At 46.3% G+C, this 25,374-nt stretch overlaps 4 protein-coding genes across 7 annotated transcripts in view; 2 read left to right on the top strand and 2 right to left on the bottom strand.

Moving 5' to 3' along the window:
* LOC8050987 (DNA polymerase delta catalytic subunit) overlaps positions 1-4,750 on the bottom strand; it is a 42,433-nt gene extending 37,683 nt beyond the window's left edge. For both annotated transcript variants that reach the window (XM_040222493.2, XM_040222494.2), the window contains exons 1-4: positions 4,669-4,750; positions 4,078-4,288; positions 1,036-1,328; positions 470-563 (exon numbers count right to left, since the gene is read on the bottom strand). In XM_040222493.2, coding sequence (XP_040078427.1) covers positions 470-563; positions 1,036-1,328; positions 4,078-4,255 — 565 coding nt within the window. In that variant the 5' untranslated portion in view covers positions 4,256-4,288; positions 4,669-4,750. The remainder of the gene's footprint in view (positions 1-469; positions 564-1,035; positions 1,329-4,077; positions 4,289-4,668) is intronic.
* A 178-nt stretch (positions 4,751-4,928) lies between these two features.
* LOC8050986 (protein saal1) lies at positions 4,929-21,654 on the top strand. The gene is made up of 11 exons (XM_029986663.4): positions 4,929-5,161; positions 5,254-5,375; positions 8,161-8,271; positions 9,611-9,694; positions 10,336-10,415; positions 10,483-10,542; positions 11,134-11,249; positions 11,443-11,566; positions 12,108-12,193; positions 15,423-15,590; positions 20,157-21,654. Exons 1-11 carry the CDS (start codon positions 5,122-5,124, stop codon positions 20,321-20,323), a joined length of 1,158 nt encoding a protein of 385 aa, XP_029842523.2. The 5' UTR covers positions 4,929-5,121; the 3' UTR covers positions 20,324-21,654.
* Positions 21,655-21,661: 7 nt separating this feature from the next.
* LOC8050985 (vacuolar protein-sorting-associated protein 25) lies at positions 21,662-23,199 on the bottom strand. Its single transcript, XM_002399415.5, has one exon. It carries the CDS (start codon positions 23,080-23,082, stop codon positions 22,555-22,557), a length of 528 nt encoding a protein of 175 aa, XP_002399456.2. The 5' UTR covers positions 23,083-23,199; the 3' UTR covers positions 21,662-22,554.
* Positions 23,200-23,427: 228 nt separating this feature from the next.
* Positions 23,428-25,374, top strand: part of LOC8050983 (oxysterol-binding protein-related protein 8) — a 33,597-nt gene continuing 31,650 nt past the window's right edge. For 2 of the 3 annotated variants that reach the window (XM_029986666.3, XM_029986664.3), the window contains exons 1-2: positions 23,428-23,843; positions 24,317-24,356. In XM_029986666.3, the coding sequence (XP_029842526.1) occupies positions 23,832-23,843; positions 24,317-24,356 (52 nt within the window). In that variant the 5' untranslated portion in view covers positions 23,428-23,831. Of the gene's footprint in view, positions 23,844-24,166; positions 24,214-24,316; positions 24,357-25,374 lie in introns of those variants that run through there. The other variant, XM_029986665.4, reaches the window with a different exon arrangement.

Below are 25,374 nucleotides of genomic sequence, written 5' to 3'. Positions count from 1 at the left end.
TTGTTTGCGAGGTCAATATAAACGGGTTCCACTTACTCTGGCTTGGATTTACGGCCAGGTGGCACAAGCTTCCGACCGTTTCAACCATTTCATGCTACCGAACTCGATACACTTGAAATTAACAATTACAGTATATCTATACCAAATAAGGGCAAATATAAAACAATAGTTTAAGCGTATCTTGTGGTATTTTTTGCTTGTACTATTCAAACTATTCGATTCGAAATTATTCGACCAAAATCACTATTCGCTTCGAATTCGATTCGGACCCAAAATCCTCTATTCGCCCATACCTATTGTTTTGCACTAATCATTTGAGCAACGACGTTAGTTACTCTGACCATTCTGGATTATATGAAAATGCAAAGCTTGAGGCAGGAAGAAAGCTTTTCCTGGAGCCCTTGGTACTGATGAATTTTGTCTGGCGTCACGAAGCAACAGAGAGATATGCTGAAGGAAAGCCTCTTACTCTGCTTCATCACCAGGTCGATTGCAGCCACTGCATCTGTCAGGTTCATCTTGTTGGATCGCATGTCTGCGAGAACCGCCCTGTTCAGAGCATCCTTAAAGAGCAATAGAAAAATAGGGTGAAAACATGTCAGATAAATTTAACACCGCACAATCAATAATTAAGCTTTCCAAAAAAAAAAGCTTGTCATCTAGATCCAGTGCTTCATAGCTCCACTTTGAAAAACAACAAAACATTCTCAAGTTCAGAAACGGACTGCAAAGTGACAATGGAGCCTGGAAGCTTGGTCCAGAGACCTAATGCCTGTAAAATAAATTCTTGCTTAAATATGTGTAAGTAGGCATTCATGGTGGCAAGCACTTAATAATGATGTAATCGCTCCAATTGGTAACCTTTTTATTTTAAAATATTTACAACTGTCAATTTTCAAGAGATTTTTGAACAAGGTGCCTGAAGTACTAAAGAAAGAAGCCCTTAGGATGTTGCAGCGCCTGGAAGATACTGATAACATATTACCACCCCAAAAAATAAATTCCCACTGCCATTAAATTGTGCCGTGCCACTACCTTGAAAGCCCTGCAGTGCTCCTTCTTGAAGCCTGCCGGTGCCTCAACGTAGAAGTAGGGCAGGAAGCCGTGCACGTGGCAGAGCACGCTGTGGCCGCCGTCGGTGACCCCGAACATGCGGACGATGGGCACAGTTCCAGTGCGCATTCCCGGCATGCAGTCCAGCGGCCGTCCCAGGTAGTGATCCAGGTCGATCTGCTGGAACTCCAGGCTTTCCCGCTCCGGACGCAACGCGGGCATCGGTGGTCGCGTCCACCGCACGCTCGTGCAGGCGTTCTCGGGGCCCTGTCCCGCTGCGCAACGAAAGAAATCCCGTTGTGTGTATGTTTAGACAGCAGGAAGTTGCCCAGTGTGGAGCACAAGTTTGAATGTCAAGTGAAAAAAGAAATGCAAAGCTCCAAACAAAACAAATAATTAACTGCACTGGTAGAAGCTGCAGTACCAGCAAGAGCTGTAAGGCAACTAATTTAGTGCAATGAAGTTACTGCAATTAGTTACACTTAGTGATTTAATGTTTTAGGTCAAAGTAAAATTTCAGTGCATGGAACTTCGTTATATTCTGGGAGTAACCTGTTGCAGCTACAGAATCATGTTGGCAAATACAAAAAGTCAGACATAATATTTATCGTATTTTCCGGGCCATAGTCCGCGGGCTACACATGTTTTAAGTTGAAATTTCAGGCTTGGCAGACTACCCATGCATGCGGACTATACGGGAATTTTATTTTTCAAGATCGTTAATTATGACGAGACGTGATGGATATTGACTGAAAGGGTATGTTAATAATGATTTATGTATAATGCAAGCTTCTTTGTGAGCTAAGAAAGTGGACATTTGTCCAGGTGTGTTGTGTATGAGAAGATTTTCGTGTCGACTAAGCACAAGGGGCAGACTACGCATGGCGTGCGGACTATGTAAGCAAAACCTTTTATTTTTGGCCTCAAATCTCTGCATACTACTATACACCGGGTGCGGATTATAGCCCGGAAAATATGGTAGTTACTTTTTGCAAGTAACTGTAACTGTAAAGGCCCGTTAACATTCTTGCGACCTCTTAGAACTTGGTGGCTTAATACCTCTTACAACAAGAGGACACACTGGCGCCATCTATTAGGTAGCAGTGTAAACTTGGCAGTCCGGCATATTTTCTATTTCTTTCCACATTATCCTTTCTTTCTTGTCTTGAAAAACTTTTGTCAACATTATAAACGAGCCTTTCTTACAGGTATTACGCACATTTGACCTCAGAAATCCCGCAAAACTTTCGCTCTTGTGAAATGCAGTTCCAGGGTCACCGCATAGATGGCGCCAGAATGCCAGTGTGTTCCCTCGTTCTAAGAAATTTTAAGAAGTTTTAACAGATCTCGTCTCTCTCGGTCGTACTCAGTTGCAAGAGTGTGAATGGGCCTTAACTATAGTCGGTGATGGGTCAAGAACGAAGTGGAAGCTCCTCCCACCCCCTTTCCACTTCAGCGGAGCGAACGGTGGAGAGGAGGTTGCCTCCCCTCCAGCGTTCGCACTACTAAAGTAGAAAGAGGTGGGAGGAGCTTCCTATTCGTTCTTGACCTTCACCGACTATAGTAGATATATTTATGAGAGGTTCTATGGTTGTATTTGTAGCTCAATTACACTCTAGCTGAAATAAATGCAATTTATTTACCTTTTAAGCGTAACCTTTGCAACTCTGGTTCTGAAGTGCCCAAAATGGCATAAACCCTACTGTAAAGTTAAGAAAAGCTTACAGAAAACGAATCGTCGCAGCAACAACACGAGCTGCAGTGAGAGCCAAAGGCGCAGCTAACTGAGACTACTACAAAAGCATTAGGGCAACTTTTCTGGTTAACCAAAATCCCACACGGTCTCAAACGTACCACATCTACTCGATCTCAAGAGATGTGCAACATTGTGTCATACACGGACGTGAACACGTGGCTTCAGAGGATTGCCCTTGTGCAGGTCCTCAGCTAAACACGGCATTCTGCAGAATTTTGACCTATAACATAGATGCCCTTGCAACTGTGGCTTTCTTCACAACTGCCTACCAGTTCCGAGATGGGATGAGCTAGCACATTGGTGCACAGGCATCGCCGAGTTGACCTCCTAGCACTCTGCTCTATGCACTGTGCACGTCCCACCCCAGCTAGTTGTTCTCAATAAGCGATAAGTTAAATCTTGCCTGTAGCATGTTAACGAGATACCCTTTTCAACACCTCATCAATCAACATCGGCGGCCACCAGTGCTTAGATATTTAAGTGGGGGAAAGCATTTCTTTTTTTTTTTTTTTTAGGCTAGGTGGCGCAAGCTACCACCCTTTACAAATGGCAGACAATATCATCCATCCATCCATTCATGGACTGATTGGATCCAGGAATCGTTAGATCCAGGTCCTTGCTGAATGAATTACTCATTCTCAATACTAGCTCAGCCGAGTTCACGCCAAACATTGACAATACATGCCCAGAGCTCAGGGTGCATGCCTAACAACAGCAGACTCGGTTAATAAGCACAGTAGCTACCAGAGGGTGCCCACTTTTGAAAAAGGTCTCGTTTTAACGATAGCGCATGCAAGTATGGTGCCTGGAACGCGTTTGCGACTAGTGTGTTTACCGTGTCCAAGAAAGTGGCCCCTTGATTTGCGCCTGATGACGTCATAGAAGTGTTCATGCTGTCGCCGGTCACGAACCTGGCGGTGTCACAGCAGCGGTGGTGGATGTGGCAGATGCTAGTTCTTTTGCAGGTCGCTCTCCACTGTGACAGTTTACGGAAGCTACGGCAGCCAGAAGTTGGGGACACCGTGACGACAGCGACATTTCGCGTTCGCTCGTGCCTTTCGCCAGCCTTTCTACGACCAACCGCCAGGATCGCGACATGCAACAGCATGACACTTCGGTTTCTGTGACGTGATCCGTTGTCATTTCGGGACCCCTTTTGATGTATGGGCGGGATAGGATGCTAAACACACCACTCCGAGACGCGTTCCAGGCACCATATGCAAGGGCATGCATTACACGGGGAACTGAAAGAACGACGGTGCACTTACATAGAGATTCCTGAGATTCGGTGTCGTCCATCTGCTCTTCGCTGATTTCCTCCATCAGGGCAAGCTCCGCCTCGAAGTCCATCGGGTCTTCGTCGTCGTCCTGACGACGGAACTTTTTGCTTCCTTGGGATGAGCCGTGGCCACCGCCGTTCTGCTTTGGCTTTCTTTTGTAGTCCATCTCTGTGGCCTTCCGACGGCGATCCTTGATCGAATGCAGTTCCAAGACAAAAAAAGATAGGTCGACCTCGCCAGCGTACAGGACACACACGTCCTATGTCCCACAAGTGAGGAACCCGGTACAACGCCGACTCAAATCGACAGATTAGGTACCCTAGATTTTGCCGCCTCCTTTTTTTTTTTCTTCAAATTTTGGCAGAAAAATGACAACAACAAAAGCAGACATTAAGGCGAACGGATCACTCGCTACAGGAAAGTAGACAGTTTTGGAATCGCTGGCACTCAACGTGAACCATTTTGGATCGTCAACACTACGGTGTTGCTGGGCAGGGTACTTGTTTACGCAAATCATTTTTTACAACCTGTATCACGGCTGGGAAGAACGCAAGCCAAGAGAAATTAAATGTTACTCACGTAAATTGGCAAAAGAAGGAAGAATAGTCTCCGTTCAACTCTCTACGGCTGCAAGAAACACCGCTGTTGCCGCTGTCTTGGCCGTCTTGGCGCCGAAATGACGATGATGATATTTGCAAATATTCAGTCAATTTGGTGTTCAAAGAATGTCAATATAAGCAAAAACAAAACACTATCTTTATGTTTATGTACAAATTAATCATTTTTTAAAATATTTTAAGGAGTCTTATAGATTTTCACAGACCAGTCCTGTATTCGCTCAGTCAGTAAAGCAGCATCGGCAGAAACGTCAAGTTTCAAGATGGCTCCGCAGTGTTCTAAAAATTTCTTTGCATATGTGTGTGAAGAATTTTTACCGTAACCTTTGCAATCCGATCGATTACTGAGGTTTGAATTGGGCGCAAAGTGTAAAAACACCGGTTTTCAGTGCACACTTTGTGACAAAGCGCTTTCATGACCGGGCGAGGCCAGCTCGTCGTCATGGACGAAACGGGTGGGTGCCAGCGGCGCGAACTTTGCTGCGCGTTTATTTCGTCAAGCTCACGCGAACGTGGCCCGATGCTCCGAACGTATTTCATCTTCCAGAAAGAAACCCCTCTCCACCACCCGGGTTCTTGGAAGCGGAAAAGACATTGGGCGCCGATCGGATAGGCGAAACCGTGTTCAGCAGGCACTGGGTGTTTCAGTGTCTACTCAATGCTCTAAAGGTAACTACCGAATCACTCTCCACTGGGACACTTTCTGTTCGCGGCTGTAGATATAATTATGCATGCAGAAGTACTTCTGCTGTCTGTAAATGTGAGATTATAAATGCTGAAAAAAAAGAAAAAAGTACGGCACCGATAAGTGAGAACTGTCTAAAGTCGAATAGACCGGTTGCAAAAAATACCAAAATACCGCTGATGGAGCGCGCGTTTATTTACGGAAATGTTCTGTATGATGCTACTTGCTCCCGCAGTACTACCATTGACACGAAAGAGAGTAGCGCAGTTTGTGCAGTTGCATTTACCCTCGCCCGCTCGTCAAGCCACCTCGGTGCCTTCGAGGCAAAGGAAGGAAAAGCCTAGAAAAACATATGGGAGGGAAGAATGCAGGGAAAATCAAATTAGCTTTAACTATGTATAGGGGGCGGAAACAGAAAATGTGGAACACTGGTATGGTAATTCTCGGGGGAGCTCGTTATTTGAAGCTAGAATGGGACTATTGCAGACTAGGACATATAGGACAAAGTGTGAGGCAATAGAGGCGCAGTGTGGGGGGCCGTATGCCAAGGGGAAGACGAGACAATAGAACATGTGGTGTTGAGGTGCACGTGGCTGGCTCCCGCCCTCCCGGAGGGGCAACGGATTTAGCTGAAGCGCTGGGGTTTGCAGACAAGAATTAAAGAATGGATGAAAAGTGCATTTTAATAATGAAGAGGAGATAAGAAGACTATTGGAAATTATCTGAAGAGAATTGAATGACGTACAACTAACTATCATGGCTGGGGACAGGCGGAACAGAGGAAAATTGGGACTCCCCTCGAAATCTCAGTCAACCCTATCTCAAAGTGGGCTTGGTGCTGGGGTAACGCCAACTACGTTTTACCAGAGGTAAATTGGCGACTCTTTCGCCATGGGGAAGAGGCGGGGGAAGATGTTTTTAGTATTTTTGCCCGATCCTCCAAAAGTGATCCTGGTTATATCCCGCACTGCCTGGTAATAGTTGCAAAATTGCAGAGGGGAAGCGAATTGGCTTAGAAGGGCGAAGGGAGGAGTCATACTTCTGGTTGTTAGTTTTTAGACGAGGTGGCGCAAGCTACTGCCCGATATAACGGTACAGCCATTAGCATCCATCCATTCATTCATCCAGTGCAGGCCTAGGGAGCCTAAGGTGGAAAGTTCGATTCCCGGCCGACGTGCCCGCAATCTGACGGAGGCCTATTGTCGAGAAGTCGCTCTGCAACCAAGCTTTTTGTTGCACGTCAAAAAAAAAATCTCCAGGTGGTCTAATCGCCATTCCTCCACTAGGGCGTATCAAACGCCCATTGTTGGTTTGGCACGTAAAACCCCTAAATTGTTTTTTACTTTGTTACCCGCTCGTCTGTCTTGCCTCAGTCGCCGGCGGGTTTGACTCCCTGCGGAGGTTCCTGCAATATGATAGAGGCTTATTGCGGGGAAGGTGTTTCGTGTTTTCGGTATGCAGGCGAGTTCGTTCATGATTACAACTGGTAGCAGCACGCAAAAACATGAAGACAAAGAAGGAATGCACAAGTCCTTTTGTGCATTCTTTCCTTTGTCCTTGTGTTTTTGCGCGTTGCTACCAGTTGGAAGTTACCCTAAAATAAAAATAGCCCAAACTTCACTGAAAAAAAAATCTTTATCTGCAGCGTTTTTTTGTGTTTACCCGGAACCACGGTGTAAAATGTAATAGGTAAGAACAGCACTCGCATCGCAGCTGCCTGATAAAGTCCTCCTCTCGCTTTCGTTGCAAGTGGCGACACCAGATGGCTCCTCCACGTGCGGCTGGTGGCAGCCTGTCACGGGACCGGTTTTTCAGGCTTTTCTAAGGGAGACACGCTTGCTTTTAAAATAGTTTTCTAGGTGTGCCACGACACATAGGACTTGGCACTCGCGATATGTGTGTTGTTTAGATACTGGTTCGTCACTGACCCTGTATTCATTCTTCAACGGCGGCAATAACAGTTTTGTGAACACGTCAAAGCGGAGAGATCTCTGGCGCGGTGTTTGATCCGGCATCTGTCAAGGTCGGAGCAGACGTCCCGAGCAAATAATACATGCTCCCAAGAATAAAACACTTTTTTTTTTTTTTTTTAGTTGCAGTGTTTAGATTGCGGAGACGCATTTGGTTGAAGCTACTCTGGCGCGCACCAAGAGGACTTTAACTGGCCGATCGCATCGCATTGTTTGCCGTGCTGCGTGTCCTCACCTGCGTATACCATAGAATACCGCGCATCGGCCCATTCCACACTAAGCGCCCATTCCCAAATTTGTAAGATCTGAGAAAATATCCACAGTACATTGATATGTAAAATTGATGACCGGACAAGTGCCCATCCCCCATTTTTTCGCGATTATCTCTAAACTTTGAGTGGGTGCTTGCCCGGTATTTTACGGTATATCTTACACCGTGCCTGGAACACAGCCCTATATTGAACTGTCTTCGAGGCTGTTTTGAACAGCCTCGCAGACAGTTCAATAAAGGACATAAAAAACACACCCAAATTCAAGTAAAAACACCCCCCAAAAACACAAAAACCCTAGTTACATGTAACTGAGAAATCGGTTGCATGTCACACAATCTCCAGGTTGTCAAAATGAATTCTCACTCCCCAGATGTTGTGTACCCGATGCCCTTTCTTGGTTTAACACATTGTACTCCTAAAGTTAAGTTTTTTTTTCTGGCCTTTATTTTGTTCTTATGACAGTGTCTCTGTGCCTGATTGTTCAATGTTCGTGTTGATTTCGTCTGCCCCGTATTCTCGTTTTGAAGGCAGCCGAGAATGAGAGTGCCAACGGCGAGGCTGACATGGAAGAGGTCGTCGAACTCGACAGAGAAGTCGAGCAGGAGCTGTGCACCCTTTGGGACATGGCTGCCAATTCGGTGAGCGTCGCTCGGTCCCGTTGAAATCGCCACATTCCAGTAGCCTGGGAAAGACGTTTATGCGGAGGTCTTGAGCTAGCATCTTTGCATAAATGTGGGGAGGTACAAAGTGGCGGTACGGCCTGACCAGCGGTGTTCGGGTCGGGACAGCACAACAGCCATGCAGAGATCCCCGGGGATGCGAACCCTTTGACGATCGTCGCCGCCCCTTATATACAGCGGCGATTACACATTTGAAAGCGCCCACCTAAACGTGAAACCGCGCGCACCGCGGGAGGTGTTGTTCTTTCTAATGTCTGTAGTAAACTATAAATGTTATATTCACACAGTGTTTCGCTTTGCTGAGGCTGGTTATAGTTTTGAAATCAGACGCTTCGGGCACGTTATTCGCGTGAGATGGTTGCTTCGCATGTCAGGTGCTCTGGGGGTGGTGGCAATTGGAGTACTGGCTCTTCTAATTCCGACTTTTAGCACTTCTCAGAATTTAATTAAGAGGATAAGAGCTTTCTATCTGATGGAGAAGCTCTGAAAAGTGCTTCCAGTTTCGAATTTGAATCTGCCATTGACATGCCAGAATGCAATAGAATGGAAGAAAGGTGACAACTTTTTGCCTACAATTTTTCTATTTGATGCTTGTAAACCTGAACAGCTTGTGAGCACTGTACGTGCTCCCGCTAGATCAGTGGTTCTCAACCATCGATGCTTCGCGGACCCCTTGATGATCGGCGGAGATGATGGAGGACCCCAATCGTGGTAAGAGATGAGGAAAGGTATAGGTTAAATATAATATTGATTTAATAAATGGATATAACTAAGGTCTAGTGTCAAGTAGACCTCTCTTATTGACATACACACGAGAAAACTCGCCCGAAAACTGAAACATTTCTTCTCGACCTGAAAAAAGACAACTTTTATTGCCGACATTGACTGATGAGGCAGGGCTTCACGGACCCCTAGAATGCCTTCGCGGACCCCAAAGGGTCTGCGGACCCCCATTTGAGGACCACTGCGCTAGATAATTGGGAAAAAACCTGCGCATTGACCCTATCTCTATACTATTCCTTTGGAAACAAAACCCAACCACTGGGAAACAGCTTTTGGTTGGAACGGACTGCCACAATTCCTGTTATTGCAATATGGCAGTTGGTTTCATAGCTTAGCTAACAGGAGATGCCCCATGTAGCATATTACCCCTTTCAGCTACCATTAAAGTGGGCGAGATCGTGTTGCCTCAGACTGTACGTAAGTCATTCATGTCAAAACGTGCAGAAGTCGGAACTGATCTCAAGTTGTTTGAGTCTGCTGTGCAAAATTTTGTAATGGCACCTTTGGCTTTCAGGATGTGGCTCGCTTTCTCCACGAGTTCAAGGCCTTCGAGATTTTTCTCCAGATCATCAAGACATCCAGATCGCCTCGTCTTGTGGTGAGATTTGACTCTGGAGAACCGAAAGAAGCCTCAGTCTTTTCCACTATTAACAATCTGCTTGACTTTGGTCATAGATGAAAGCGATTAGCTATGCATCCGGCATGATTGCTTGAGCTTTTGCTTTGTTTAGGGTACACAACTGGGATTCTCGGCTTTCGGACTTCATTTCGGTTGCATCTTTGGAAGTTATCACAGTTTACTTCTGATCAATTTTCAGATTCCCGAAATTCCAAAAATGCAAAAAGGACATCACCTCACAAACACGTAGCAAAATGTTTCGCTTACAAGCCGGGTTCATGAGGGAGCATTACTTCAGCAAAGATGTAGCGGCGCTCGCTGCAGTGATATGATGTGGACTGCCTCCCTGTCTTTTTTTTACCGGGGAACTTTGCAAAACGATCGCTCAGTTCATGATGTTGCAGTGAGCGATTTTTGCTGTCATTTCGCTCGCTTTCAATGTCTTCAAGAAATGTTTCTTTTTAAACAACATCTCATAACAATCACTTGCCTTAAATCCCCGAAAAAGTTTATTTTATTTTCCAAACCTCCCATCGATTGTAGGCAGAAATGTAGATCACAAAAGATTTGAGTTTGTTGTCAGCGTCTTTTCAACGAGCACCCCTTTTTCGTTCACCCAGGAAATTCTGGTCGGAATCCTGGGCAACATGGCGGTGTTCCCCGACCTGAGCCTGGCGTTGTCGCAGGAAGACAGCATGCTGTGAGTGGAGGCGCCGCGTGACTTCCTTTGCGCAGGCACTGAAAGAGTGCCTTGCATTGGCTTTCAGACAGATGGTGCTGCAGCTTCTGGGGGGATCTGACGCCCCCACGCTGCTTCAATTGCTCAGGTAAGCCTCGTTAAAGAGTGCAAGGGGCCTCTTTTCACCGTGGTAAAGTCACTGGCAGGGCTGGAATGGCAAAGCGGTCCTTCAGTTGTCCCGCCTCTGTTGCGAGCTTCTTCCTTGAATAGCGCTTTGGCATCCCGGGAACCCTAAGTGTGCACGCACTGCCAAAGTCCGATGAAAGGCAACGACTGCAATCCTGTGCTGTTGACTGCAGTCGTCGCCAATCATCTGGAGTTGGCTGTACAGAGTGCATATCGTGCTTTTGAAGCACCAAGTTCATAGCCATTGCAATGATGCAGTGAAGCTCGCAAAGTATCAGCTTCTTTTATCGGAGTTCCCGGACACCCTTATACATCATTATAACATGATGAGGTTAAGAAAGCTTAACCTTAAGGCGTGTTTCATTTTCTTAAAACACCGTGCTAGTGTATTCTAGAAAGGTGCGAAACGAAAGTGGATGAATGTTTTCAAGCCTTGTCCGAGCGCACTTGCCCTTAACTGGAGTTCTCGATTCCTCCTTTTTTAACGGTTAAGCTGCATCCATCCCTTCATCCATCAATGAGGCCTAGTGAACACATTGTGTCAAACTTTCAGACTCTGCCACACATGCCTCGCAAACAGGGAGTCCTTACCGCTCTGGCTCGCGGCCATCCGTGGAGCTGACAGCTGCCTTCCCCACATCACTTTCATCTTGGGAAACTCCATCAACGGTCTGTGGAACTCAGTCACTCTTAGCTGAACTTAAGATGTTGCATGGTTGCCAGAGGCGTCATCATGCATACTAGGTTCTTTCGAGAACCGCAGTCTGCTTTCTTCATCCTGCAATGCATACTTTGTTACCTGTCTATTCTGAGGGAACTGCATGGTCTCTATGCATGCCTCTGAAACAAAACATTTTTGCAGAAGAGCTGCTGAAGGTGTGTTTCCAAGTCCTGGACTGTGTTGTTGATGAGGATCCAAGCCTCTGCAGCTACTGCGTCAACGAAGAGTTTGTTACAGCTGTCTTCGCTGCAGCAGGCCATCTGAGGTACATTGTTGGGGAAAGGGGGAGGGCGGAGAAAGAGAGGGGAGGGGGCATGAGCGGATACATTTCACTTCATAAGTGCGAGCGAAGGGAAAACTACAAAAGCGAGCACAATACCTTTTGTAGGGACATAGGTACGCGCTCGTAAAATGAAAGTGTTGCTCAAAACAATGTGCTTACGCTTATAGCATGGGCTTCACTCGCACTTATGATTAAACATGATGGTGGCTCTAGCAGTGCATTCCATTTGGAGCCACCGAAATAATGAAAGACTAACATATTCCGAGGAACAGCTCAGTCTACCTGAATCGAGCCAGCATTTATTGGCAAAGAATATCGAAAGAAAGACAGCGAGCACTTTTTTTTTTTAATATAAAACTGCCACTATGGCAGCCACAGATGATTCATAGGATCCACAATTAAATCCTGCTCAAAAAATGACCCTAACTATACTAATCTTTCTTATGCCATCTTTCCATCCTCCTCTACAATCCTATTGCTATAAGGGGAAGTGCTACGTGATCAGCGTTGAATTGCCGTGCAGTGCCATGGAGAAGCAAGAATTCCTGGACGCATTCTGGCATCTGCTGCACGTTCTGGACTACGAGACAGATATCAGGGACATGCTCGGTGAGACCATCACGAATATTTCTGAAACCTCCTGAAGCTTTTGAAGAATTGTTTACCGTAAAGTACCAGGTATGTGCCCACGTCGCAATAAGAAATATATAGAGAGGGCATGTCAAGCACCCACCCCAACAAACTTTTGCGCCCACCGACCTAACCGAGATGTTTATGCCGGTTGTTTCTCCGAGAAGCCAGTGCAAAGCGGTGAAGCTTCGTACGCGCACGCCGGTGAAAAGCAGTGGAGCTTGGTGCAAGGGCGCCGACCTGAAGCAGGATTGATGGAAGCGGCGCAGTTGCTTTAAGATTGAAGACTTCCGCCAGCCTCCTATCCTTCTCCTACACCTTTTTGTTATATCAAACAAGGGTCATATAAGGCCCCCTCCCTACCCTACCGTGTACTACCCTACCGTGTACTACTCTACCGTGTACTACTTCTACCTTTCTGCTCTCTGACGTAATATGTGTCCATCTCTGTTTTTTCGGGATTATCTTTGGCTTGTTGGTGAACACTCGCTCGGTATTTTAAGGTAGATAATTTAGCACGATGATGTTTGTGGCAACTGGTTCTTGTGGTTAAGCTTTTTGCTGAAGAATATAGCTGTTCACGGGAGTTTGGAAGGGGATGCCAGGGGGGAACCTGGCCTACCATATAGAGAATCGGACTCGTGAAATGAGTTACGCACCGGGCGGTGCGTAGGCCGAATCGTCTCCAAAGTAGTTGTAGGTGCGAGACATCTGTGCATGCGATGGTATGCTCCGAAGTAGCATGGTCGCTGCCGGCATACAATACGCTTTGCACAGTGCCGAAAAGGGAGTTAGATTTGTTTTCGCCGATGCCATTGAGCTGCTGTCACTTTCTGAGATTTATGCCTCTGCATTGTTCACGTGTGGCACAGTGCCATCGAAGGAGAGTGGCTTTTCGTTTTTCTCGTGTCTAGCGCTTCGCTAGAGAAGCGAGCAGCTCGAAGACTTTACGAAGTTGGCTGCTACTGCAAGCCCTGGCCGTGTGTGAACTGCAACAAAGGTCACATTTCTTCTTTTGGGCACCGACGCTTGTTCGCAGTCTAACGTGCACTGGTTTGCATATCATCTTTGCAGTGCAACGGTATCTTGCTTCAGATACCTGTCGGATGCCTCCCAATGAGAGCGTTGAGACACCGCCGCTATTTGTCTGGTCCGATCTCTATGAGTCGCCCAGCTGAACCGGGTGTTCTGACACGATCCTCGTAATGGGTGACACCTGACCTCTGCATCGAGGTGCGTGTGTGCCTACTTCGGTGGCTCACGCTGTTCGGGCTGCTGGCCTTCCGCAGCCATTCCCCGAGCAACCATGGTGAATTTCTTGTATCACTGTGTTCGTTTCAACGAGACTTGGCAGACGGTGTCCAGGGTGCATCATCACCGTAAACCAGTGCATTGCAGGCTCTGGTGCATAGAACGTTATGGATGCCAAGAACCTCGGCATCAATTCTTTCACATATGTGAGCGCGACTGGCACCTGTGTGGCCAGCATGCAGGTTGTGTGTTTTGCGATTGCCGGTAGGCCTTCTGTTTAGCTCACTATAGTTTTCGAGTGGAAGGTGTGGGAATCCCTATTTGAGAATGGATAACTCGTTTTGCCCTCTCCTTCGCTACATCCTCTCTCACATCCCATTTGCAAAGTTCTTTCTCTCGATAAATCGGTCGGCGCAGGGGAGCTGGTCCTCCCGGGCCTGAGTGATCGTGGGTGCGTGCTCAGTTGGGCCTGACTGACGAAAGATGTGGATTGTCGACCTCCGACGACGATATGCGACGTCTTCGGCACTCAGGTCGATGATAGCGTCGGGCCTATGACCCGACACTACCTCGGCCGCAGTGTGTTTACGGAACTCTAGTTTCATTAAACAAGGACTGCATCTGGATCATCTTCTGGTTCTGGCGCTGCTACTTCCACTCGTTGCAGTCAGCGAATGAACCCGGCGCGGCAACCACTCTCTTGGTAGCGTGGTCACGCGGTGGCAGTGCTCTTAGGCCATTAGACCTTTACTGGTTCGGCCTTGTGAGTAACTTAATCTTCAAAGTATGCGTGAAACAAATGCTTCGAAGATGCTTGGTGCGTTTCCAGAGATGCTTCTGTCATCATGTCTGCAGCAAATACCATGTTTTTTTCTAGGATGTATGAGTAGTGTAACTACGGCTTTATGGTTTCTACTCAAGACGGCATGACTGATTATCAGACGTGAATGACAAAAATGAAAGCAGAGTATAGTGACCAAAAGGTATCCAATCCTACTAAAACATAATAGTGCCCATTCAACCAATCATAGTTGCTTCCATAAAAAAAAAATTGCACTCTCCCCCCCTGGAAAAATAGGGTTTGCTTCCCCTTAAAACAAGTCATGCTGATGCCCATGTAGCCATTACTTCTCTTCTCTTCTAGAAGACCACAGTTGATTTTGGGGTGAAGTTGAGATGAAAAAAAAAAATCAGCTTTTGCAGGCGCAACAAGTAATAGAAAAGTCCTCGCTACTTGTCATCTTAAAAAAAAACAACACAAATGTTGTTTCTCACTTTGCGAGGGCTCAACATCAGGCCCAACTAACGTTTGTTCCCGAAATACAGTTCGTGAAAACTAGCAGGAATAGCTGAAACCAGAACTTTCACTTATGTAATACCCTCTTTTAGGGGGTATTACATAAGCGGTGAGGTTACAAAAAATAATCCAACTTACCGTAAAGTACCGTGGAAGCGCCCACTTCGTTCAAGCGCCCACTATTAGTATTTCCGAAACTTGGGAATTCTGCAAATCGTACGTTAAGCGCCTGATTTGACCAGACAAGCGCCCATGTCTAGATTATCCCAGTTTTCAATGAAAGTTGGATGGGCGCTCGTCCAGTATTTTACGGTAGGTGGTAGGTAGTTTTCAGGGTGAGAGATGATCGGTAACATTTTCGAAGAAGGCTGATTGGCAGGTGATGGCAGCAATGTGGTGGGGAAGGCCGTTCCAGTCCAGAGCTGCAAGGGGGAAGAACGACGCAAAAAAAGTGACAGTGCGAGTGCGTGGGCGAGCAGCCTGAGGAAGATAACTGGTGCGGTGAGATATGCGTGTGGGAGGTACGATACTGAAGTTTGAATGGGAATTTTCTCACCGTTGTCCAGACTCGCTCCACCGTTCATTTCGACCGTAAGACGAAGCTTCGACGACCTCCTTAGAATTGCCTTAGCCGCACTTTTTTTTTTCCCCGTGTCGCAGTTCCTTGGCGAGACAAGCTGGAAACGCTGCTCTTTGACTGGCTTCAAGGACAAGGTCAGGAATCGCCCACGCTGCCACCCAGGTCCTGCTGGCGCACGCTCGGGACCGGCCTCACGCTCGTCACCGACTTACGAGACGCCAGTCGTGCCAGTGCCAGCCAACCGTTGGGTGAGAAGCCCCAAGCACTCCTGCCCCTCTACAGTGAAATCTCGTTCATTTGAAGCCGAGGGGGGACAAAAACTTTGTTTCAATGATGCTAACTTTGAATTACCAGGAGTTTCCTTCCTAAAAACACATAGGATGGGATCTGTATGTTAGTTTGAATTATCCGCAAGTTCGAATTAACGAGATTCCACCGTACTAGCACACGAATCCCACAGAAGTGTAGGGTACCACGTGAAACATTTCCCAAGCACCGTGGCTGTTCCCTTACCCGCGGTCCTACGCTGCGTGATGCAGTCGCCACAAGTGCGACGTCGACGCTATTTTTGCGCTCTACATGCTCTTTTGAAGTGAAGTGACGAGCTCAAAATGTGTATACTGCCTAAGCCGATGACCCGAGTGCACATATTCTGCCAGATTTGTACAGCGACCCCCCCCCCCCCCCCCAAACAAAATAATTATTTAAAGCATTTTTCTTTAGAAATAAACTGTTGTACAATTTTAAACCAGCACACTAGTCAAAATTTTGAGTTAATTGCGCAAAACTAAAAGATGGGCACTTCTAAAGTCAATAATATGTAAAGATATGTCCTTTGTGTATTTTCCAAATGTTACAAAACTGAGGGCTGTATGTATGCATCGCCGAACGGTCATCTTCCTCCCAAATGTAACACTAGCTGTCCAAACCAGGTGCTAAAGTGTCTGAACTACCATAACCGTTATCTCAGTCGAAACTCTGAAAATTTCAACGGAAAAAATGGGGTCCATTTTCGCCCATCTTCGGTGACTCCACGTATTCGTTAGCTCTTTTAAGCACCATTTCCCTATTGAAAATTTCGGAAAATCGGTTATAACTTTCGAATGAAATAACGGATCGTCCTGAAATTTGGCGATACTTCTGGATGAATAATTGAGCGTTGGGCATTGCATAATTTATTTTTGCAATAAAGAAAAAAAAAAAACTTTTTTTTTTTAGGCGTTTTGTATTTTTGACAACAGTCACTAAATTAGCTACGCTTCAGGGTGACAACGCTTTGGCCATCGATGGATGGATGGATGGATGTTAATGGCTATACCTTTTGTAACAGGCGGTAGCTTGCGCCACCTAGCCTAAGTCTAAAAAGACGAGCAAATGACCCCTCCCGCCCATCTAAGCCAATTTTCTCACCCTAACTATCACCAGGCGGTGTTAAACATCACCCCCTTTGTTTCTTCTCCCCGACGAGGGAGTCGCCAAGTTTCCTCTGGTCAAACCTTGTCGGCGTTACTCCAGCACCAGAGCCACTGGGGGACAGTGTTGAGACATTGGGCCGGAGCCACACGGGAGGTAGTCCCAATTTTCCTCCGTCCTGCCTCTCCCCAGCTGTGCTATAGTTAGTTGTTCATCATTTCATCTTTCCTAGATAATTTCCACCAGTCTTCTAATCGCCTCTTGGTGATAGTAATCCATTTCTCTTCTGTTCTTCCATCGTCGCCAGCAAAACCCAGGGCCCCCGGCCACATCAGTTACCCCTCCAGGGCAGGGCAAAGCCCTGAGTACCTCAATACCAAGTGCTCTAGTGTCTCACTCTCATTATGGCAGGCTGCACACAATGTGTCTGTCTTTTGAAATTTAGCTCTCTATGTCCTCTTCCTCAAAAGACCTGTTCTCACCTCAAACAGTTAAGAACTTCCCAGTGAATTGTCAAACACATTTTCCTTTCTTATGTCCTGTTTTTGTGTCGTGTATATTGTTAAAGCTGACTTTTCCTGCATTCTCACCTCCCACATTTTTCTTTCTGCCTCTTTCACTCCCTTTTCCACTGAAGTCGTCTGCTCAGCCCCATCACTAGTGTGTAGATATTTAAAATTAGGGGTGTGCGAATATTCGAAATTTCGAATACGAATTGAATATTTTCCTTATTCGAAACGTATTTGATTCGAAAATTGCATATTCGGAAGTTCCCGAATATTTGGCGAAAACCGAATATTCGGGAAAACGGCGAATATTCGCTCAAACTGTGAATTTTCGAGCAAGTAACGAATAATCTGCCTGCCATGCATTACCCTATGAATATGTTTATTCACTGAGAAAGGCGTATCATGCGTGCGTTATCGGTCTGCTCCGTTTCTATCTGTCCGATAACAGCAAGACAGGATCAGTTTCGGTTTCTTTTTCACCAAGCCCTTTGTTGTGTGGCATTTTTTTAGCAATATGTGATGTAATTGCACATTCTATAAATTGATACAATACAATAAGCCTCGAGAGTGAAATATAAATATAAAATAAGTCTTGAGAGTGTTATCTAATATAAATGTTTGAAAATTAAAAAAAAAGAAAAAGTAGGTGCGAGCAGAACATTGCATCGCCATTGACAACAACTCCTGCCACTCCTGCGCAGTCAAAACTAGGGATGTCGCGAGCCTGCCCAGGTTCAAGCCGACCAAGTTCAACTTTTTCTAACTTTCAACGTGATGTTTCACAAAGGTTTGAGTGAAGTTCAACTTTTGTGCGCATGTGAAAAAAAAAAAAAGTTGATTCCATTTGGCAGAGGAAAATTGCAATATTTGTTGGGTTTATTGGCATCACTGGCTCACATGAATAACTAATGAAAGCATTAAAAGCGCATATTTTCGCCTTTATATGGTGTAAACATTAACCATTTTATGAAATATAAAATAGAGTACTTTCTACGTTATTTGTTTCCCAAAATTCGAAATATTCGTGTAGCAGCTGGGCAACACTGTCCCTAAGTCGAACTCCTTCGAACTTTAGCAAAATTTCGCCGGTTCCCCGAGTCAAAGGGTCTTTCTACTGGCAGAAATGTTGTCACGGCGCGTAGGGAGCACTTACTTTCTGAACACATCGAGCAGTTAATTTTCCTACACAATAATTTGTAATGAGTGCATTACTAGAAGTATCTTTAGCTTGCTGCAGCCCAGTAAAATGCAGTTGCATAGATTTATTTTAAAAAGGCAGTAAAACCTGCTGTTACTTCTTGTTTTGGAATTTTTATGTACTAGGCAAATATTCTCTATTCTAAGCCCGTTTTTTTGTCTATTTGTATTCGATTCGTATTCGAAAATTTCAATATTCGCACACTCCTAATTTAAATGTAAGCTTTCGGTTTTGGTTTGTCCATTTTTGTTTAAACTTTTCATGTACAGTGGCCCAATCTTTAATAATATCAAGCGAGCGTCGACCGCTGGGTCGGCGAGCGCTGGGACGCGGATGCGTGCAGCGATACGGGAGAGATTAAGCGCGTGCGCGAAAAGCTCTTTCCGGCGCGAGCGTCGTCTGCTAGGCTATTCCATTGATTGGACACAGCCCCGGCTCCGTAGCAAAGGAGGGCAGGGCGCTTGCCATGTCGAAGTGCATCGCCAATACACCCCTCCTCTTGGATTGCGTTCACAATTCTATTGACAATAGCCTGTGTAACCCCGACTGTTGTTGCTATATCCCTTTGCGTCATGCCGCCCATTGACATTCTCACAGCACTTTCTCGTGTTTGTATGGGCACTGGAGGGGGCATAAAAATGTGCTCGCACCCCTGGTCAAAGAAAAGTGTGACTACCCGGCTACATAAGCTAGATGACGACAGCAACAGCGCAATTGACAATACAAAACATTAAGCGGAAACCCTGTCTATACTCCGTTTCACTTTGTGTTGTACCGCAGCTGACGCTACGAGCCATCTTGGCCAGTCTACCACTAAAAATGTGTCACGTGGCTTTCCCGTTGGGTACAACCGTATGCAACCGCGCAAGGAAGCACAATGTCACGCGGCAGGGTGAAAACACTGGATTTGTTTTAATGGCTCGTAGCATTGTCTGCGGTATATAGTTTAATGCATCGTTGGATTCAGTTTGTCGCGTTACCGTATTTTTATTTTTGTCAGTGTTCACAAAAGTAAACACGAACATGTAATGAAAAAAAAAAAAGAAGTAAATTAAACTCGAGATGACGCGCGGTTTACGCCACACCTGAGCAGTATCAAACAAGCAAGCGCTTTTCAGATCTTTGCTTAAAAAGGCGGTTAGCTATGCCAGCAGATAATGAACAGGGGCTGTGTGCGGTCAACAGAGTAGCTTAGCAGACGATGCTCGCAACAAAAAGAGCTTTGTGCGCACGCGCTTAATCTCTCTCGTGACACAGCGGCCGTCGCGGCTGTGTGCGGTCAACGGAGTAGCTTAGCAACAAAAAGAGCTTTGTGCGCACGCGCTTAATCTCTCTCGCGGCACAGCGCTAGCCGTCGCGGCAATCGACGCTCGCTTGATATTATTAAAAAATTGGGCCACTGTACAGTCGAATCTCATTAATTCAAACTAACATGCAGGCCCCATCCTATGCGCCTCTATGAGAGGAAACTCCAATAGATTTGGAAGCTCGTAGAACCCCTAAGGGTTCTTTCGGGAACCCCTTGGTTCCTAGGAACCCGGTTTGGCAAGCCACGCTCTAAGCCCGGCTAATCGAGTGGCTGTGGTTTCGGTAATTTGCGAGCGTATAACCATAAAAGCTGCCGGTCACTTGTTTGCACGAACCACATCTCTCTCCATACTTCCAGAGGGAACAAACTGTCTCATTTTTTCCAGCACGGGACCTCTGCAGGAGGCTGCAGGAAATGTACCAGCTGCTACAGAGCCGCCTGCAGGAAGCACAAGCAGAAGAGCGCTTGGGGCTGCCGCGTACCGACAGCCTCGATGACTCGTTTCATCTCCTCAACAACGCACTAGAGCGAGCTCTGAATCCGAGCTTGTAGTGCGTGGCTACAAAGACCGGGGACCTTGTCTATGCACTCGTATCTTTGCTTTCGTGCCGAGGGTTTGTGTCCTCAGACCCCCCTCCCACTTGCCCTCTGTAGCACATTTGGATACGTTCCGGGCAGAGCCATCGAATCTAAAAGGGTTCAGCAGTCTTTTCCAAGCAACCATGATGGTTGGAGAGAGATCTAAAGGCGTCATATTTTGGGTTGTGTTTTGTTACTCTAAACATTGCGTACATTGCATCGCTAATTATGGAGCACATAAGAAAATGCGCCAGAGTGCCACGAATACATTGTTTTTGTGTTTCTTGTTTCGCTTTCGACGGTTGGGAGCTGGAATCTTGGTGTGATGTCATGCTCAGGGAATGTAACTATGGCGGCAGCCGCGTGGATTCATAAATTGTGACGTGGTGCGTTTGCAATTCGTCTGTTAGAATGAGAGCAGACGAAACAAAGGCTTTGCCACGACGCAGGTTTTTTTTAAGTCCACTTGACAGCGTCTACGATGCCTCGAGGCTCCTGCTCCTGGCACTCGAAACGGGAACCAAAGTCAGTCAGTCAGGAGAGAAAAAAAAAGTGATAACGAACTATTCACAGCAGCTTGGCAGATTTTATCTTGCATTCCATAATTAGTGTTGATGTACAGATTATTATTTATACTGGCAACAAATGCAACCCAAAAGCTGAATGTGTTTAATTCTTAAATAGGCCTTCGACACCTAAAAATAATGGTTTGCTTTCGTGGAAAGCGCTAGATCATGTTGTCTAGACGCTACCATTACTTTTTTCTTCACAGCCGCATGTTTGCCGAGGAAAACAGTAGCACCAAAACCGAAGAACTGCCAGGAGGAAATGTTACGTCGGAGGCCCCAGAAGTCATTTGGGTTGTTTCGCTTTCCCGACTGCACATTCAAAGTGTTTAAATTATTATGGTTTCGGTGTTGTGGGAGTCATAAAAACGAGTTTTTCATTATGCCCCAAAAAAAGATTATTAGCATTTTTTTTTTCTGGTCTTTATGGGTTTTTTGCACAATTCGAGGCAAGCGTAAACGCTTTGTCAGACACTTTAGTAAGAGTCTATGACCCCGGCGAGCGATACAAATTATGCTTGCGGGCATTGTTTACTATGGTTAAAATTGTGTGTAGTGTAGTAGCCAAGCATAAATTGAAGGCTTGGAATTGGTTAGTTTTGGGGGAAAGGAATACTTGATACGTGGGCAATAAAGGTAGGAGTTGGCATTATATTTCCGACAGTTGTATCTCTATGCAGCCACTGCATGCACATAATGAAGTCGCATAAATGCCTGGCACAATAAAGACTATGTTACGAAAAAAGAAAATGGGGACACTGCACTTTATTTTTGACACTGTGGTTGAACAAAGCTCGAGTGAGATCACTTTGCGATAGTTGTAATAAAAGCATGTGCCAAAGCACTCGTGGCTTGTTGCAACAGCACCACAAATGTTGGATAATGTCCGGCAACGCAACAAATTAAAAGCAACTTTGAAGCAGCTCAAACATTTTCAACACTAGTGCTTGTTTTCACAAACATCTTCAGTGGCCAGTGCTGAAGGGTCAATAAAAGTTGCCAACGAGGAATACTCGACATGCCTGCAAGCGCTCCTTTGTTGTTTGTGAGCCTTAAAACACTTTCAACAACCACAATTGGGAAAAAAAAAAAAGCTGAGCTTGGTGGAGGGACCCTAACCCACATTTTACGCAACTTTCATCACCATTTGTGGCCTTGCTGCACCTTATGCCTGAGTCCCACTAGAGCGACAATCCTCACCAGTCTTTTGCAATTTGACAGGCTTTGTAGAATCAATGGACTAAACGCCTGCCAAAGGTACCATCGCGAGCATGCTGCCTGTGTTGGAGGCTTGTCGCATGTTTCTGTTTGTTGCTCTAGTGGGATTTGGGCATTACACGTCAGCCACGACCTTCAGTGACACTCAAACTGCATTTTACACCCGTTACAGCTTCTGCAGCACTTCACACCACTTAAAAGTCCTGTGTGGTGCTCTACCACCTTACTACACCCAGTGAAAACACCCACGCTACTTCCTCACTGTTCTTAAAAGAACTCCCCTCACTGTGGTTTCACAGACCTTCACACCAGTTACCCCCCCGTCAGGTGTTCAAACCGCCCTTGACACCAGCACTTCATGCCAGTTAGACCCCCCTTTTACACCAGGGAAAAACGCCCATGGTACTCCCTTAATTGTTACTAAAAAAACTTCACTCCTTCGCTACCGTCAAACGTAATCAATTCCGCTTTGCCCTGCTTCTCGAGCGCCTGGAGCGCGAGTCTGAGCACGTCCACGTCAAGTCCCGCGAACTCCGTGTCCGTGGTGTCGTCGCCCTGCACCAGCTCGTAGAAGGTACACACCGAGTTGAGGTGGCCGCTGGCGTCAGCCCATTCGTACACGAGCTTGCCCCACTCCTCCGGAGACCTCCAGAAGACGTAGCAGCGGCTGCGCTGCTTGTCCGCCCAGGCTACGGCGCCTCGTTCGCTCATCGCGTTCAGGATGTCTCGGAGCGCTTCGACGGACAGTTTCCTCGAAATGGTCTTGTTGTGGAAGAGCGGCGAGCTGAGGGCTTCGGTGACGTCCAGCACGTAGGCCCGATGCGCCCGGTGATAGTTGAGGATGAGGCTGCTCCAAGCTTCGAGCTGTTTCTCCTTCGTGGCGAGCGTGGGCTGGAGGGTGAAGAACGGCGGAAAGTTGTACTGCCACGGCCATTCAAACTCCGACATTTTTAGTTTGGTCGGGTTATTGTTCCGAACACCTAGTGGGGCGTAGACAACCAGAACCGTATACAACCCCTGCTCTCAATCCGTACATGTCACACATGTCACTCGAAGAATGAAACTTGGCTTGGCCGTTTTGGAGGCTTGAGCTTAGCGTTGCCGCACGAAAAGCAAAGAGTCCCATATTTAGCAACGTTTATGTTCTGTGCACAAAGTAATTTTTGTCTTTTTATTTTTATTAGTAAAACTATTAGCATAATTTTTCTTTAGACAAAAAAAAAACGTAAAAATTAAAAAAAGCAACAAATATTATATAATTTGAGACAAACCCCCGATTTGTTGAAACTAGGTAACGCAAGTTGCCGCCCAGTTCAATGGTCAAAGCCAAATCTTTATATCCACTAATTTTTATCATTTTGTAATTTTTATGTTGCACTTTTTCTGGTCGCTTCCATTAGTAAGAGTTGGTTCACGCTGCAGCGTTCCTGAATAACAAATTAGCAGCCTAAAACACTGCCACGGCCAGGGAAATTTTCTTGCTCGCAAGTAGCGGCATCAGCAGTTCGACCGAAGTGTCTTGGCCGGGCCGACGGCGACTGACGACGGCGATGTCGTCGGCGGGCGTGCCGCTGACGACGGAAGCGTGAAGTGGCGTGTGGTGTGTGTTCAGCAGGCCGTGGTTCAGGCCGGCCGAAGAACCTCGCTGCATCCCTTGGGACCAACGTTCGTGCTCGAGCCATGAGAATGACAACGTGATGGATCCTGCGGTGAGCTTTTTTTCTTTCTTTTTTGTTGTTTCACGACGTTATTGATCGTGTCGCATGTATATATCCCCGGAGAGTCCCACCGTGAAAGTTGTGGCGGGCGCGCGACGGCGCATCCACGACCACCGGCCAAACACGTCCCTCTTTTTTGATTGAGGATTCAGGGTCGAGTTGCTGTGTGGTACGCAGCGAATCATCGGCTCTCTCTCGCGGCGCAGCTGTGTTAACGCCTCATTAAAAGGCAATGCAGCCCAGTTTAATGGGATACGATGAGCACTTTCGTAGGCAATGTTGTTTGACGTCACTTGCTTGCGATAGAACCTCATACGAGGTTGAAAACATTCATTCATGATGTTTCGCATGCCGTGAATAAGTAAGATACAATTTTTAACTGTTCGGGGAACTCAAACTGTGCTTCGTTAAATTCTAAAGGCTATCGCAAACATGATGTTTGGCCGTGTTTCTCTGTTTTACAGGCGATGTTCAAAGAAAACCGTTCAGTAAGCTCTCCAGCTGGTAAGTGCAACATAGATTTCGGTGCCTGTGCTCTGTTTATTAACGTGCGGTAAAGTAACTTAGATGCTCAATTAAAAAAAAAATAAATAAATAAAAACAGCGCGCGCATTTGTTGGCAGTTCATAGGACAAACATCTCCGCTACACTTTTGGAATAAAAGAAAAGACTTGCAAGGAATTGAACTCGCTGTCTTGCTTATCAGTTAAATGTGCAGTTCATTAGACTCTTCGATACAACGTTTCATCGTTGTATCAAATGACTCATTACGTACGGCTGTATCGAGTTCTGGCGGACAGGCACGGCGGAAGCCGTTATTTACTAGCGCGATGCTTTTCGGGGCCGACTTGGACAGTTCCACAAATAAACCCCCCGGAGTTCGTATATTACTCTGCCGTAGCCGCCGAAAAAGAAAACAAACAGGATTTTGTTTTAGCAGAAGCTGCGCGATCGATCCATCAGGCTGCCCCCATTCGCTTATTGGTATTGATTTCACCACCGCCCTACTCTAAGTCGGAAATAATCAAGTGAGCGACTCTCTCTTTATCTTCTCCCACATTTTATCTCGATAATTTAGGCCGGGGTGCGCACGTTGTCTCTGAGACCTGTACCACCCGCGATGAAATTTGAATGCTAATGTAGGCGACGAGGAACGCGGTTAGCTAGAAGGAAGGGAAAATAAATAAATACAAGCAGGATAGGTCATGGTCTCGGCGCGTCATCACCAAGTCCGCGATCGAAGTTCCTGGTACGAAGACACAAAATTCCCCTTTTTACTTTTTTTGGTCCAAGGCTGTCTGATTGCCCCCGTGCCGCGGAGTAAACCACGGGAACAGCAAAGAACAGTAACCACCTCTCTTTTTTTTTTTTTTTTTTTTCTCGTTTCTTTTTTGTACGTTTGCAGCCTCCTGATCTTCAATTTGAGGCAGTACCAATCTGGCCCCTCCGTGCTCAATCGTGTGCACGGTCCTTCAATTTCCTTTATATTATTATCCTATTCAACGAACCGCGCCAGCAGCTC

This window comes from Ixodes scapularis, unplaced genomic scaffold (genome assembly GCF_016920785.2).
Source record: "Ixodes scapularis isolate PalLabHiFi unplaced genomic scaffold, ASM1692078v2 PGA_scaffold7__128_contigs__length_106722199, whole genome shotgun sequence".
Classification (NCBI taxonomy): domain Eukaryota; kingdom Metazoa; phylum Arthropoda; class Arachnida; order Ixodida; family Ixodidae; genus Ixodes; species Ixodes scapularis.
The sequence above is the reverse complement of the archived record's forward strand: the minus strand, read 5'-3'. Positions and strand labels throughout refer to the sequence as shown.

Bases quoted from the DNA above. Each gene is read 5' to 3' on its own strand.
- LOC8050986 (XM_029986663.4), top strand. From the start codon at position 5,122: ATGACCGGGCGAGGCCAGCTCGTCGTCATGGACGAAACGG. The intron at 5,162-5,253 runs GTGGGTGCCAGC...TTCATCTTCCAG, and splicing joins CGTCGTCATGGACGAAACGG to AAAGAAACCCCTCTCCACCA. The intron at 5,376-8,160 runs GTAACTACCGAA...CTCGTTTTGAAG, and splicing joins GTCTACTCAATGCTCTAAAG to GCAGCCGAGAATGAGAGTGC.
- LOC8050985 (XM_002399415.5), bottom strand. From the start codon at position 23,082: ATGTCGGAGTTTGAATGGCCGTGGCAGTACAACTTTCCGCCGTTCTTC.